Source organism: Chrysochloris asiatica, unplaced genomic scaffold (genome assembly GCF_000296735.1).
Source record: "Chrysochloris asiatica unplaced genomic scaffold, ChrAsi1.0 scaffold00374, whole genome shotgun sequence".
Classification (NCBI taxonomy): domain Eukaryota; kingdom Metazoa; phylum Chordata; class Mammalia; order Afrosoricida; family Chrysochloridae; genus Chrysochloris; species Chrysochloris asiatica.
The window spans coordinates 1,230,004-1,246,444 of record NW_006408892.1 but is presented as its reverse complement, the minus strand read 5'-3'; the positions used below and the strand labels follow the sequence as shown (position 1 = coordinate 1,246,444).

The window sequence follows — 16,441 nt, the reverse complement described above, 5'->3', positions numbered from 1 at the left end:
TATATGAAATAATAAAGAATAATTACATAGCACACCCTACTCCATACCCAAATATTTTTAAGTTGCTCCTTGTAAAAATAACTCAAATAGTTTTTGAACATGGTATTTGGACCCTTTGCCCACAGACTAAAGACAACAACAAAAAGCAAAAAGAGACACAAATATTGAATTCTAATCAGTAGCTTCTTTTTTCACAGAGGTATGGTCAGAAATTTGGAAACTACTTAGTCCCCATTCTAGAATTGAGCAGAGAAGTAAACCCAACGGGAATCATAGGAGCCAGGCGTCATCTAGACAGAAGGGCCAGTTGGCACCCTGCCGATCCTAATTTATAGCAACCTGATGTGTGTCAGAGTAAAACTATGTCCACAGGGTTTTCAATGGCTGATCTGTCAGAAGGAGATCGCCAAGTCTTTCTTCTGAAATGTCCCTGGGAGGACTTGAACCTCTAATCTTTCAGTTAGCAGCCAAGCATGTTCAGTGCTTATGCCACCCATGGACTCAAGAGTCCAAGGAGACACAAATCTGGAAATGAAAAACACTAGAATAAACCTTTGGGCTGGACTGAAATTGAATATATTAGTGTAAGCTCAAGATTTTGATATAAAAATGGCAGAGGTATGGGTTTGTGGTGTATACTGTTGCTGTTAGCTGCATTAAGTCGGCCGCCACTCATGGTGACCCATGCACAATGGAACAAAATGCTCGCTGGTCCTATACCTGCCCCATGAGCACTTGCAGACTCACTGGCTAATTTTCAGAAGTTAACCTGAAAGTTAAACCAGCCTTTCTGCCCTTGTTGTTAAATGCCGTGGAGTCAGTTCTGACTCATAACGACTCTGTACAGGGTTACCAAGGCTGCACATTTGTGCGGAAGCAGAAAGTCTCATCTTCCTCCTGAGGAGTAGCTGGAGGGCTCGAACCACTGACCTTGTGGTTTGCAGTCCAGTGCTTATACTGCAGAACCACTGTACTCACACCTTTCTTTCTAGTCCATCTTAATCTGGAAGCTCCACTAAACCCTGTTTGGCATCCTAACACCATTTAGCTTCCACTGACAGACAGGGGTGTGTGTTCACTAGGGTCATTGACTGGAAATTGAACTGGGGACTCCCACATGAGAGGCAAGATTTTCACCACAGAACTACAAATGCCTCATGGTATGTATAGACAAGCACTGATTTCCCAGTTCTGTCTACCAAAATGGCCTAGACGCAGTGACACCCAATAGTAAGTAATGAGCACACCCAGTTGCCCAGGTCTTAGCAGCAAAAGTACAAGATAAGCCTGGAGTTGTCATGGTGATGGTGGTAGTAGTGGTGGTGGTGAGTGTATGCTGCTGAGTTGGTTCCAACTCATAGGAATACTTATAGGGTTTCTGAGGCTGCAAATCTTTATGGGAGTAGAAAGTCTCATCTTTCTCCCGTGTAGCGACTGGTAGATTCAAACTGCTGGGCCTTGCAGTTAGCAGCCCACCTCATAATCCACTACACTGCCAGGGCTACTGGAGTTCCCGTATGACCCAGCAATTCCGCTCCCAGGTATCTACCCAAGAGAAATGAAAACACATCCACACAGAAACCTGCCCACCAATGTTCCGTTCACAATAACCAAAAGACGGAAACCATCCCAGAATGTGTCAATACATGGATAAATAGACACAACATGGTCCACATCCATACAATGGAATATTACGTAGCCATGTCCTGGCATGGCGCTATGGGTTAATGCATGGGACTGCAAGTTCAGCTGTTCGAGCTCAGCAGCCACTCCTCGGAAACCCTATACAGGGTCGCTATGAATCGGTACTGACCTGACGGTACTTAGCAATAAATGGACTCCTGGTGTGGCGCTGTAGGACCAGCACTGGACTGCAAACTGACTCGATGGCACTAACAACAACAATAATAAGGATTGGAGCACTGGCACCTGCTATAACTGGGATGAACATCAGAAACATAAGCAAAGTGAAGGAAGCCAGACACAAAAGTACAACTATTGTATGATTTCATTTTATGAAATGTCCAGAACAGGCAACTCCACATAAACAGAGAGGAGATTTGTGGCTGCCAGCTGATAGTGGGAAGATGGAAGGGGATTGGAAGTGATTATAATGGGTGAGAGGTGATGGAAAAGTTCTAGAGTTAGAGACATGGTTGTATAATATTGGGAATACATAAATGCCACTGAGATCTTTCAAGATGGCAGATTGGGTAGAAGTGCAGTAAGGAGCTCTGTCCGCAACAACACAGAATACTGGAAAGCTGGACTGTGAATAAGGAAGACCATAGAAGAATTGATGCTTTTGAGTTATGGTGTTGGAGGAGAATATTGAAAGTGCCATGGGCTGCCAAAAGAACCATAGATTCGTTTTGGAAGAAGTGCAGCCAGAGTGCTCCTTGTAGGCCAAGATGGCCAAACTTCATCTCTCATACTTCGGATATATTGTCAGGAGGGACCAGTCATTGGAGAAGGATATCGTGTTTGGTAAGGTGGAGGGTCAGAGAAAAAGAGGAAGACCCCCAACGAGATGGATTGGCTAAGTGGCAGCATCAATGGACTCAAGCGTGGCAACGGTAGTGAGGTTGGCCCAGGATCAGGCAGTGTTTCATTCTGCTGTGCATAAGGTCGCTATGAGTTGGTACTGACTCAATGGCACCTAACAGCAACAACAAAATGCCACTGAATTGTTGACCTTAAGAGGGTGAGTTTTATGGTGTTTGTGGGGAAATGGATCTATTTGATATGACTCTTCTATCCATTTTGTTGTTGTTGTTGTGAAGTGTCGTTGAGTCGGTGCTGACAGATGACTAGGCTGGATCATGTAGCTAGGTCGAGACTCTTGAAGATTGGTTGGTTTTGCCATTCCATTGGGTTTGAAAGGAGCCAGTGATGTGGCCATTGTGGTCTGTCCTATAGGGTTGCTAGGAGTGGGCCCTGACTTGACAGCCAACGGTTTGTGTTTGCTTGTTGATTCTTTTAGTGGAGGAACTGTCCCCAAATGGGACGTGCTGGCCCATGGCTTGCTTTCCCACGGAACTGCCATGGAGACATGTCAATCCTGTGGGCAGGGGGCCAACTTGATCCCCTGAGTGTACGGATTGAATTGTACCCCCCAAAATATGTGTTGGAATCCCTAACCTTTCTACCTGTGGATGTGACCCCTTTTGGGAATAGTCTTTTTTGTTATATGAGGCTGTATCAGTGGAGGATATATTCTGAAACCGATCTCACTTTTGACGTTAAAAAGGGCAGATTTTTTTAAAAATCCCACTGCCATCAAATGGCTTCTGACTCACAGTGACCCTAGGTGCCAGAGTAGAACGGGTCCTGAGGGTTTCAGAAGCTGTAAATCTTCATGAGAGCAGACACCTCATCTTTCTCCCATGGAGAAGCTGGTGAGTTTGAATTGCCAACATCATGGTTAGCAGAGCTGGAGTCCTGGTGCGGCACTGATGCTTTACCCATGGCCTCCTTTCTCAGTTCCCTAATGCCCCTGTATCAGAAGCTCCACAGTGTGTGGCTTTGATGAACAGACATTTGTTTTCTCATAGTTCAGGCGTTTTGAAGTCTAAATTCAGGGCCCTGGTCCACGGGAAGGCCCTTTCTGTCAGATCTGGGGAAAGCTCCTTGCGATTTTGAGGTCCCAGCCTTCCTTGAATCCTTGGGGATTCTCCACGTGGCATGTGTCTTCCCCTCCCAGGGAAATGCATTTAATTTCAGAAACAACCATCAGAATGAACACAGAAATAAAGATGTTATCAAGCTATGAAACAACACATTGTTGTTGTAAGCTGCCATCAAGTTGGTTTCTGATTTACGGAGGGCCCCATTCACAACAGAATGAAACACTGTCCAGTCCCCGTGATTGGTTTTGAATGAAGCCATTGTGATCCATCAGGTTTTCACTGACTGGTTTTCAGAAGTTGATCCTCAGGCCTTTCTTCCTACTCTAGACCAGACGCCCCACTGAAACGTGTACAGCACACAAGTCTCCACGGACAGATGGGTGGTAGCTATGCATGAGGTACACCAGCCAGGAATCGAACCCAGGTCTCCTTCCTGGAAGACAAGCACTCTACCACTGAGCCAACACTACCCCCCATGAAAAGATATGGAGGAACTTTACATATGTGTTGCTTAGTGAAAAGAAGTCAGCCTCAAAAAGTTAGACATTGAATGATTCCAAGAGTAGAATGTTCTGGAAAAAACAAAACCGGGTTGTTGTTAGTTGCTGTTGAGTCAATGCCAACTCACGAGGACACCACATGTGCCAAGTAGAACTACCCACTGGGTTTTCAAGACTGCGACTTTCTGGAAAGAGATCCCTAGACCTGTCTTCCGAGGTGCCTCTGGGTGGGTTTGAGCTGCCAATCTCCCAGCTAGTAGCGGAGAACTTTATGGAGACCATGGTTGCCAGGGTTCCAGGGGTAGGGCAATGAATGGTTATGTGGGACTTAGGGCATTTTCAGGGCAGGGACACTATTCTGTATGACAGTCTAGTGATGGACATTAAGCAAATGTCAAAACCCATAAGACTAGGCAACACTGAGAGTGAACCCCAGCTGATTGCTCTGTCGCCACCAACTCAAGCCCCATCACCACAGGTAAGCCTGTGTGCTGGGCTTATCCCTTAGCAGCGCTCCTCAGGCCTGTTCCTTGTCCCCAGTGTCCCAACCTGTGCTTCCCTGGTTACCATCCCTCTCTGTCCCATCCTTTCCACGCCTCCTTGAGGATCTTCATCCTCTTCTAGGGTTAATGGATGACTAATTGTTAAACTAGCAATCAAGATGGCAAACCGGGTAGACGTGCAGTGAGGAGTTCTGTCAACAACAACACAGAATACCGGCCAAGAGGGTTCAGGTGATGGTGTTGGAACTCTGAAACAAATATAAAGGTATGTTTGGAGGATCAGAGGGTTTACAGCTGGGGAATTTGCAGGAGAATTCAGAAATCCATTGTTTCCTGGTTCAAGACACTCAGCTGTTTCCGGAGCCGCCATCTTGGGAGAGAATATCTTGATTGTATCAGGATTGATAGTATCAGGAGAGAACATCTTGATTGTATCTTGATTGTATCAGGATTGATATCAAAATTTAAAGTGACAGTTTCGACATAAAACCAAACGGCCACCACTCGTCTGTCTGTCGTGCTGTGGTGGCTGAGTTGCTGTGATTCTGAGGGCTATGCCACAGGTATTTTAAATAACCAGCAGGGTCACCCATGGTGGACAGGTCTCAAATGAGCTTCCAGACAAACACAGACTAGGAAGAAAGAGTGACAAACTACTTTCGAATCACTCGTCACTGAAAACCCTATGAATAGCAGAGAAAGACCAATAAACAACATTCTTATCAACGGAGAAAAGACTAAGTTGTCAAGGACTTCATTCTTCTTGGATCAACTATTAACATTCATGGAAGCAGCAGTCAAGAAATCAGACGATGTATTATAGCATTAGGCAAATCTGCTGCACAGGAACTTTTTAAAGTCTTGAAGAGCAAAGATGTCAGCTTGAGGACTAAGGTGCGCCTGATCCAAGCCATGGCATTTCAATAACCTTATATGGATGCGAAAGCTGGACAGTGACTAAGGAAGATCGTAGAAGAATTGATGCCTTTGAGTTGTGGTGTTGGAGGAGAATACTGAAAATGCCAAGGGCTGCCAAAAGAACCAATAGATCTGTTTTGGAAGAAGTACAGCCAGAGTGCTCCTTGGAGGCCAGGATGGCTAAACTTTGTCTCTCATACTTTGGACATATTGTCCGGAGGGAACAGTCGCTAGAGAAGGATATCATGCTTGGTAAGATAGAGGGTCGGAGAAAAAGAGGAAGACCCCCAACAAGATGGATTGGCCAGGTGGCATGATTGATGGACTCAAGTGTGGCAGCGGTAGTGAGGTTGGCCCAGGATCGGGCATTGTTTCGTTCTGCTGTGCATGGGGTTGCTATGAGTCGGTTCCGACTTGATGGCACCTAACAACAACAACAATTGTTAAATCTGATACAGGGCAGACAAGCCATGTCATTATGCCCAGCCGGAGAGCGCAGGCAGAGGCTAAAGCAGAAGTCAGACTGTGTTCTACTATAGCTCAGCCCTTCTGCCAATCTGACCTGGCCCTTCTGGTGGAAGCTTCTTACTGGCTATATTGCTTGTTCATCCACCTCAGTCCCTAAGATATGCAGGGTGATTTATTTATGTATCGACTGTGGGGAGCAGAGCTGTTGGTCAAAGGCTGGATGGGGTCAAGTCCTTGCCCTCACATGCTGCCGCCTTGTCTTCCGCCCACTGGGGAGGGTGTGGGTGAGGATTTTTGAACCTCAACTCCCTCTCCCCAGAATAGTCACACTACAATGCAGACTCAGGCTCCAGGGTAAGGGTCCTGACTAGATTGTACTCCTCTACTTCCCATCCCTGACCAGCCAGATCCTCCTGTCTCTGTTTCCGAGTTTGATTTGGGTATCCAGCTCCTTTATTTGTAATGCCTTCCTAGGGGTTTGGCAATAAAAATTCCTTCCTGAAATTGAAAAAAAAGTGATTCCCCAATGTGAACTATGGACTTCAGCTAATAACAATGCATCCATCTTGGTTCCTCAATTTTAGCAAATGTATCACAGGAATGAGAGACACCCTGTGAAGGAGAACTTTCTTGGTTGGAGCAAACTGTCTGCATTAGACTCCTAAGTAGTTAGACTACTAAGTAGTGATGTGGGTTCCATGTTGGGCTGCTAACTGCAAGGTCAGAAGTTGAAATCCACCAACCACTCTGTGGGAGACAGATAAGGCTTTCTGTTCCCTACAAGATTTACAGCCATCAAACGCTGTAAGGTACAACTCCACCACCACCATTAACCAAACAGTTGGTGGTTTGAATCCACCCAGAGGAAGAAAAGTCTGGCTAGCTGCATCTGTAAAGATTATAGCCCCCAAACTCCCATGGAGCAAGCACTTCTACTCTGACAAACAGGGGGCTATCACAGGCATCCAAATCAACTCACCAGCACCCTGTTTGTTACAGAGTGCAGAGGGAGAGGGGGTTATTTGGGGACTCTATCTTCTGCACACATATTTGGTAAACGCACAACTGCTCTCAAGAATAAAATCTATTAAGTAAACAGGGCCACAATCCCCTCTGGAGCAAGAGAGGTGAAGACTCAGGGAAGGGGCCAAAGAAATAATTTGGATGGATGGAAGGCTTCCATATTGTAATAGATGTATCAGGGACTTGGGTGTACATATTTGCTAAAAGTAATTTGCAGGTACACTTAAGCTAGGTACATAGCACTCAACGTCAATTATTCCTCAATTAAAAAAAGAACAATGTGGACAAACACTAAAAATATGCTCAGCAAGAGAAGCCAGACAGAAAAGGACAAATATTGTCTGATCTCACTGATAAGAATTGTCCAGAACAGGCAAATCCACGGAGGCAGAAAGTAGATTCCTGGTTGCAACAAGCTGGGGGAGGCGGGGTGCGGAGTAGTAACTGCTAATGGGTACGGGACTTCCTTTGGGGTGATCAGAATGTTCTAGACGTGATAGTGGTATGGTTGTGTAACTTTATGAATATAAGAAAAAAACTGATTTATGTACTTTAAAGGGTATATGTCACAGAATGTGAATTCTATCTCAATAAAGTTTTCTGCCCCCTTGAAGATTTAAAGCCTCGGAAACCCTATACAGGGTAGCTGTGAGTAGGAACCGACTCATCAGCACTTAACAACAATGACAACAACAAAGGTGCTATTAAGGTCTCTGCATGGCCCAAACGGTTAAGGTTCAAGTCTACCCAGAGGCACCTTAGAAGAAAGGCCATCATGGTGATCTGCTTCTGAAAAGTTACAGCTTTGAAAACCCTATGACGCAGTTCTACTAAAGCACTCATGGGCTCCCTACGAGTCAGAGTCAACTCTATGGCAGCTAACAACAAAAGTATTATTAACGGCAAATATACAAACAAAAAAGCACATTGCTAAGTAGCCAAACACAAAAGGTGACATAGTGTCTGACTCCATGGCTATGAAATGCCTAGAACATGCAAATTCACAGGGACAGAAAGTGGATTACTGCTTTCCTGAGACTGGGGACGGTAGCTGGAAGTGATACCTAATGGCTCTCTTTATAGAGGGGGTGATAAGAATATTCTGGAACGCGATAAATGCAGTTGCACAACACTATGAATATAGTAAATGCCACTGAATTACTCACTTAAAATTAATCCACTTTCTGAGGGAAAAACAGTAATGAAGCGGAAGCGGTGAGCTAAGCCCTACAACGTTCAATAGACTTCTGTGAACCCGGGTGAAGACCTGGTTGTGTGGCAAGACCTGGGGACTCTTGGGCCCAGAGTCAGTGACATAGCCACAGAGGACTAGAGTGGAGAGTGAAGCGTCCAGCTGATAAGAAGAGAGGGCATATGCATAAGAATACCCACACTTGCAGATAATACCCACTTGACCTGCCTTCAGTGACTGGATGATCAGAGCTCAACCAGAAGTAAAAAGAAGAGGGAAAAAAAAAAAGTATTCTCATACAATTTGATGAACTTGACCTACACCTATGGAAACAGTAGCTCAAAAGAAGGAACAAGTCCTTACAGCAAGAATCATTCCTACCCTCTCCACACACAGAGTAGACAGGGATGGGCAACTTGGACATTGGCTACCCAAAATGGGGGGTGGGGGGCTACAAAGGCAAGAAGTGACTGGCTTACAAGCTTTCAAGAGGGAACCTAGATCCAGAGGGCCTGGAGGAAGGTAGAATCTCTAGTGAGTAGTATTCAATCTGAATAGGAGGGGCTGATGCAATGAAATACAGACGGGTCTCTTGTGATACAATAGTGAATAATTGTTATCAGGACTGATTGTGAGGGTCGGAAATGTAAAGGTAGATGTTTTATAGCAAGGAGGGGAGTGACTAACTTCTCAGTCTAGGAGCAGAGGTCCCTAGGACCATCAAGGGAGAAGAGCGGAGAGCGGTACCCTACCCAGAGAAGCAGCGATGCCTGAAATGGAGCCAGAGATGATGACGTGGAGCGATGGAGGAGCTGGAGACTTTAGATCCAAAGAGGGAGAGTGACTGTGTGCTGAAGACCTGGGGGGCACGGGGAAGGATTGCATGGAGGGGATTGTAACCATGGCAATGAGACGATATATACAACAGAATGAATATAAAACTAATGTTCTCCCATGTAAACTATCACATGATTCACAATAAAACATTTAAGAAAAAAAAATTAACCCACTTTCATGAAATATCTAGAATAGTCAATTGTATAGAGATCAAAGTTTATTAGTGGTCACTGAGGATGGGTAGGAGGGAGGGGGGATGGAACACAAGGCTTAGGGGGCACTGGGCTTCAGTTAAGGCTGACAGGAAAATTCTGGAACAGTTAATGGTGAACAACATGATGAATGTAATTAATATTACGGAACTGTACCTCTAGAAATGGCAAATGTTTTGCTACATATATTTCCTACCACAATAAAAAAGAAAATTAGCTAAAGTGGCAAATTTTATGAGTATTTAAGCACAATTTTTTTTTTTTTTTAATTAAGGAAAAAAGAGGACTAGGGGAGAAGCAGGTTTAAAGTTTATCTGAAGTTCTAAGGATGCAGTGGCCTATATCCTGGTGAATTACTTTGCCCACAGGCTGATGGCTCTCCTGGGAAGGAGAGTACCCCTTGCCCCCACTGTGGGCACACATCCTGGGAGAGAGGGCTGGTGCCCCAGCCGCCACACTGTCCTCCAGACTACCTGACAAGCCCAGTGTTGGTCACATCTGACCGATTCCCTGACCCAGTGACAAAGGCCCTCTTTGTTCCCTGGTAATATCCTTAGCAGGTCTGTCTAGACGCTGCACTGTGGTAACAATTGTCCCGTGATGTCAACACGCCCTAAGCCGGCCCCTACACGCTGGCTCAGGCGGGGATGGTCCAGGAGGTTGCCAAGCTCGGGGGCTCCCAGCTCGACACCCACCTAAGCCACCTGGGGAGAGAGAGACACAACCAGCCTCACAACCACCACAAGGGACCAGGGGACACAAGGGATGCAGTCCCTCCTACGGGATATGCTGCTGGGGAGTCAGAAAGGGGGTCATATTTCCGTCCCCACAATGCCCACCTCCCAACTGTGGCTGGTGGGGAATGAGTCACCCTCCACTGTGGCACAGGTTCCCTGGGGCTTCCAGATGGAAAGTCAGGAAAGAACGAGAGACAGAGGCAGATAAATATAGAGAGGCAGAGGGAGAGAGGCAGACAGAGGGAAAAAAACAGATACAAAGACAGAGAGAAAGGGAGAGAAATTAAAAGACAGGGAAAGAGACAGAAAGAGAAACAGGCAGAGACAAAAAGAGAAAGAGGAGAGATGGAAAGATATATATAGAGAGAGAACGAAGAGAGAAAGAGGGAAGGCAAGAGACTGGCCCCAGGAGAGAAGGAAGGGGTCCTTCCATAGATGACAACCTGGGTTTCTAAGAAATCCGTTGGGGCAGGAAGTAACCACTACCCACACTGTGAAACAACATTTATCTTCGGGGCGTGGGACAGACATTCTCTGTGCCGGCCCCTCCCATAACACCGCAGCACATTTTCCTTGGGGGGCGGTGGGAGGGGGCACACTGGACTCACTCAATGGCCACACCAGAACAAGTATTATCTGCTTTTACCCATGGCGTCAAAATAATCATGCGGCCATTTTCACTGTACTGTCCAGAAGATGCCAGACTTTGTAGTCGGAAGGGACTTCTGCCAGCTGGGAATGTTCTAGAACTTGCTCTGGTTGTAGGTGACTCGGAGATTGCAAATACATAAAATGTTATCATGCTTTCAATATTCAGGCACTTCAGTGTATCTATGTTTTGTGAGTTATTATCAAGTCAATTCTAATTCACGGCAACCCCATGTGTGCAGAGTAGAAAACGGCTCCATAGGGTTTGTACTGCTGTGATCTTTCAGAAGCAGATCACCAGGCCTTTCTCCTGAGGTGCCTCTGGGTAGGTGTGACCCACCAAGTTTTCGACTAACAGCTGAGCACATAACCATCTGCACTACCCAGGGACTCCAGTGTATTAGGCCAGGCTCCAGTTTTCTTTTGTTTCTTTAAATGGAAAACATCTAATCTAAGTTGGTCTTGGCATCTTTGTAGCTGTGGAATGGTCCAGAGACCTCTTTTTGTCTCGTAAACTTCAGGAGCAATATGGGACCAGCCTCCCACAGAGGCTTGGAGAGTTGGGGGACTGACAGAAGAGACATCATCCCTTAGGCCACAGGATTAAAAGGCTGCCATCCCCACCACCCCAAGCCTGGAACTGGAGGGATTCCCAAAGATTGTTTAATTGATTTTTCCTCTATTTAAGATGCAGATCACAGTGTCTGGGGCCCAGGAATTCAGACACACGCCTTTGTGTCCACTCAAGCCCGTGAAGCCTGTTGTCTGAAACCCCCACAAAGCCAGACATACACGGCTTCAGAAACACGCTGTTCCTTTTTGTCTGGGCTCTGGGGACCAGGCACAGTAAGCGGGGCCCTGGACCCCTCCCACATCCCGCCCACATAGTGGGGTGAAGAAGAAGGAAAAAAAAGGAGGCAGCCTAGATTTGGGGGTCCAGAGCAGAGGAGGAGCAAAAGGTGAGGGCCCCAGCTGGGGGGTGATGTACTGAGATTTCAATTTGAATTTAAGCTTGGCTTGGAGGAGGGCACCGAGGTGCCTTAAATCAGAGAACTAATGGGCTAGGATTAACAAGGGGCTGACTCTGGTCCCTGACTGTCTGATTTATACAAGGGGAGGACGTCTCCCTCTTTCTCTCTGCCCTTTGTCCCCCAGTCTGTCCCTCCAAGTGTCCTGTCAGACAAAGAAACTGGGAATCTTCTCATTCACCCGTCTAGCTTGGTGCAGCAGGAAAGACCACCGACCCACAGACTTCTCCCCTGCTACCGAGTTAAGACATCCCATCAGGGAATTCTCAAATTGGCCATTTGAGGGTCCATCTCTGTGTGAATGGGAAAGGTTTTGATAAGAGGGAGAGTGAGCCCATATCCAGATGATTTCAAGATGACCAAGAGTAAACCCCACTTTCTCACACCAGCAGTTCCCCCAAGCCCCAGATCTGTGGCCTCTGGCCGGAGTATGGAGCACTTTTGAGCCAGTAACACGTCTAGTTTCTGGCTAAGTGACCTCAGATGACCCCCTTCATCTCTCCAGACGCAGCCTTCTCATCTGTCAAGTAGTCAAGTAGGCACAAGAATAACTACACCTACCCCATGGGGTAAGGAGCTCTGGTAGCATAGTGGTTATGAATCGGGCTGTGAACCGCAAGATTAGCAGTTCGAAATTACCAGCTGTTCCACAGAAGATGAGGTTTTCTGCTCCCGTAAAGATTTACAGCCTCAGAAACCCTGTACAGGGTCGCTATGAGTCGGAACCAACTCCACGGCACATAACAACAACAACAACAACCCCATGGGGTGGTGCAAATAGGTAAGTAAGTACGTGACCACTACCTGAAAGGTTGGCAGTTCAAACCTACCCAGAGGTACCTCAGAAGACAGGCCTGGCAAAAGATCACAACCTTGAACCCTATGGAGCAGTTCTACTCTGTACACACGGGGATGCCATGCATTAGAATCAATCAACTTGGTGACGACTAACAACCATAACGACACTCCATGGGGATGAGGAAGTGGTTGTTGTTGTTAAGTGCTGTTAAGTCAGTTTGGACTCATAGTGACGCTGTATAGGCTTTCCAAGGAGCAGCTGGCAGGTTTGAACTGCCGACTTTGTGGTTCGCAGTCCAGTGCATATCCTTCAGCGCTACCCCAAGGACTCTAGCTCAGTGGTAGAACTCTCGATTTCCACATGGGAGACCTGGGTTTCATCCCCAGCAAACATACCTCACCTGCAGTTTACCATCCAACCGGTCAGTGCATGCTGCTATGATACTGAGCGGGTTTCAGCGACGCTTCCAGACTACGACAGACTAGGAAGAAAGGCCTGAATATGTACTTCTGAAAATCAGCCCGTGAAAACCCTATGAGTCACAGAGATTTGATTCACAACTCCTCAAGAGCATGGTGCAGAACTGGGCAACATCTTGTGTTGTGCATGGGGCCACCATGAATTGGGGGCTGACTCTATGCTAGCTAACCATACCACCCCAGGAGAGAGTAATAGCAACACTTCCTGCATAGCAAAGCAGTCCACAAATATAAGCTACAACGATTATCGATCTAGGAAGAAGGTACATGTACCAGCCTTGTCGGGGAGCCAGCCTCATGCCTGACTCCTACCCTACGGCATTAAGTTACCTGGACTGCGATCCAGCTGGCATTCACGGTGTGCTCCCCAAAAGGGCCAAACCCTGGAAAAGTAGCAAAGACAGAGGGTCACCAAGGACTGTCACTGTGGGTGTCGGCTCCTCTACTGGAGCTATAAGGAACAGCTGTCACTGAGAGGGTATTAGGGGCCTGTTCTTGAGTTCTGGGGTACATCCCCCACACTCCCTGCCTTTTTGTTGTCAGCCATGGCCTGAGCCCCTTCCCATTCCCTGCCATCACCTCTACCTGACCCCCAGGCCCAGTATGGGCCAGCAGCCTCAACAGCCCGTGGACTTTCTTCTCTGTCTTTCTCTGTCCAGGACTGTCCTCCGAAGCCCTGGGGCAGTGTGAGGTCCACCTCGTTCACATGGTATCCCCAGCACCTAACTCAACCTCTGTGCTCTGTGAAACACAGCTGATGAAGAGTGGACCTTAGAGATGTGTGTGTGTGGGGGGGGGTCTCCCCCAGACCATGACATTCAGATCTTCCCACCCCCCAAATTCTAGGTCCAATTTCCAAACCAGTCATCATCTAAGCAGAACTACTGCTTATATGCTAAGCACTCCATGAGGTGCTAAGCATTTGGACCTCCTCTTTTAGGGAAGAGCACTGATGAGCCCATTTTACAGGATTGCAGACTGAGGTACACACAAAGGGAAAGCTGGCTGCCTCAGGGCACAAAGCAAGAAGAGCCGGCATTCCAACATAGACCCATGAGAGTCTACTATCTGTCTCATCTCTCACTTAACCATCTGCAAATGAAGTTCAGCACATCACTCAGGCAGAACAAGGGTACCCTTTGCAATCAGTGCCCAGTGAAGGGCTCTGTTCAATTTGTTGGAAGTGGGGGTGGAGAGGCGGATCAGGAGGGACCTCAGACTCCTTTCCCCTTGCATAAAGCAAGTTAAAACCTCAGCGGAACCTGTGGCGGAGTTTTCCCTCCACAAAATGGAATTGGTGAGGATTTAATGAATTAATGCAAAGAAAATGCTCAGTCCTGCACCTGGCACAAAGCAAGTACTCATTCATAAATAAACAAACACAGTACACACCTGTTGAACAGGTGAGTGGCTCATCTTCCCTGGAGTTCCAAGACCAGTCCCACCATTCCCTAGGCCTTGTAGACCACAATTGTTGTTGTTGTTGTTGTTAAACCCATGCTAATCCTGGCTGGGTGTGGCGCTGCGGGTTAATGCGCTGGACTGCAAGGTTCGTTTGAACTGCAAGGCCAGCGGTTCAAGCTCACCTGCTGCTCCCTGGAAACCCTATACAGGGTTGCTGAGTAGGAACCAATTTGACGGCACTTAACAACAACAATCCTGGCTGGGAGTCCGAGCACCCCACCCCCACCTCCCAACAGCAGGTATAAGCGACCCACACACCCAACACGCAGAGAAGGAAGTGGAGGTCCCACGTGGCCCAAGGCAGAGTCCCCGCGAGAAGGAACAGTTGGTTTCGGGGAGTCGATGACAACGCTTGCCCCACACTCAAGTCACCCAAGGCGATCGTTGGGGCAGCTGGGAGACCCGTGCCCGAGGTCCCTGGGCCACTGCCTGAGGTCTCCGGAGCCCCATCTGCCCCTGACTCGGGGGACAGCCCCCCACTACCGTAGGGCGCGGGGAGCAGAGGCTGCTAAGAGGTTCATTTGTCACCCGGGGCACTTCCTGCCCTCAACTCAGCCTTTGTCCCCTGGGGCCGGGGGTGAGAACAGATCGACCTCGGGAGGAGCAGGGAGGAGGAGCCCAACCCAGCCCGCGGGCTGGAGAGCCAAGCAGGTGCCGGGAGGGTCACTGTCCCCACCCAAATGCTGAAGGAGCTTGTCCGCTCGGAGACCTGCCTGGCCCCTGCTGTCCCGATCCCTGGCTCCACTCTCTCTGTGGCCCGGACTAACGGGGCTCTGCGGACGATGACACCTTCAGAGTCAGGCATGACTTCTAGTAAGTCCCACCCTAATCTGCTGCCCGGCCCAGCCACCCTCCCGCCGCGTCCGACATCAGCGAGCCCGCCCGCGTACCCGTCACCACCACCGCCTTCTTGGGCTGCTCCATGGCCGGCTGGCTGCCGCCTCGGACCCGCGCCCGACCCGACTGTCGCGCCCACGGCTGCAGCCACCGCCCCCGCCACCACCGCCCCGGCCCCGCCCCCGCCCGCACCCCCGCCCGTTGGCCGGCGTGCGCAACCTCGCTACGGGACGCAACGTGCGCGTCCCCGCCACCACTCCCCTACCCGCAGCCCTGAAGTGACTGCCCTTTGCTCCCTCCCTAGCCTCAGTCTCCCCACCTGTAGCATGAGGCCAGTGCGTTCTGCCTGACCCAACCCAGTCATTTACTCCCTAAGTGTTCGCTGAACACCTACTGTGTGCCTTAAAAAAAAAAAAGTTTTAAACCATGTTTTCTTTAGCTTAGGTACAAACTGGCACCCCACCAGATAAGTTAGCCCACTGAACCCCTGAGCAGGAAAAATGTGCTGTAAAGTTTTTTTTCTTTCCATAATGACTAGACATCGCACTTGCAAAAACAAACAAAAAAGGTTGATGTGGAGTCCACCCATGCCTCATGGTGATTCCATACGGATCAGAGTAGAATTGTGCTACTCACGGTTTCCAGTGATTGATTTTTCAGAAGTAGATTCTGGTCTTTCTTCCAAAACATCTGCGGTGGACTCACATCTCCAACCCTTCAGTTAGCAGTCGAGCTTCTTCACTGCTGCCATCATCCAGGGCTTTTACTGTGTGCCTGTTGTTGTTAAGTGCCATCAAGTCGATTGTGATTCATACCTACCCTGTATAGGGTTTCCAAGAAGTAGCTGGTGGGTCTGCACCGCGCCAACACTACGGTTAGCAGTCCAGTGCTAATCCTACAGCACCATATCTACCCATTAATTACGTGGGGAATCAGAAAGCCCTGTGAGAAAGGCGTCACCCCATTTTACAGATGAGGAAATAGAGGGGTCACTCTGGGAGGTTGAAGGAGGAAAAGAATAAGATTTTGAAAACAGGCACCCACAATTGGGTGATGCTAGAAGGTTCTCCCAGGCTCCCAAGTTGCTAAGGAGGATGATGTAGCCCCCAAAGACTCTAGCTCTCTTCCTGCTGTCTCTCCCCAGCTCAGTCTTTGAACATAACCGAC

General features: G+C 48.1%; 1 protein-coding gene across 1 annotated transcript in view; it reads right to left on the bottom strand.

Annotated features, from left to right (window-relative positions):
• The window catches only part of PGPEP1 (pyroglutamyl-peptidase I), a 34,608-nt gene extending 19,212 nt beyond the window's left edge, over positions 1–15,396 (bottom strand). Inside the window, exons 1-2 of the mRNA XM_006876301.1 lie at positions 15,328–15,396; positions 13,304–13,356 (exon numbers count right to left, since the gene is read on the bottom strand). Of these exons, the coding sequence (XP_006876363.1) occupies positions 13,304–13,356; positions 15,328–15,361 (87 nt within the window). The 5' untranslated portion in view covers positions 15,362–15,396. The remainder of the gene's footprint in view (positions 1–13,303; positions 13,357–15,327) is intronic.
• Between the last annotated feature and the right edge of the window lie 1,045 nt (positions 15,397–16,441).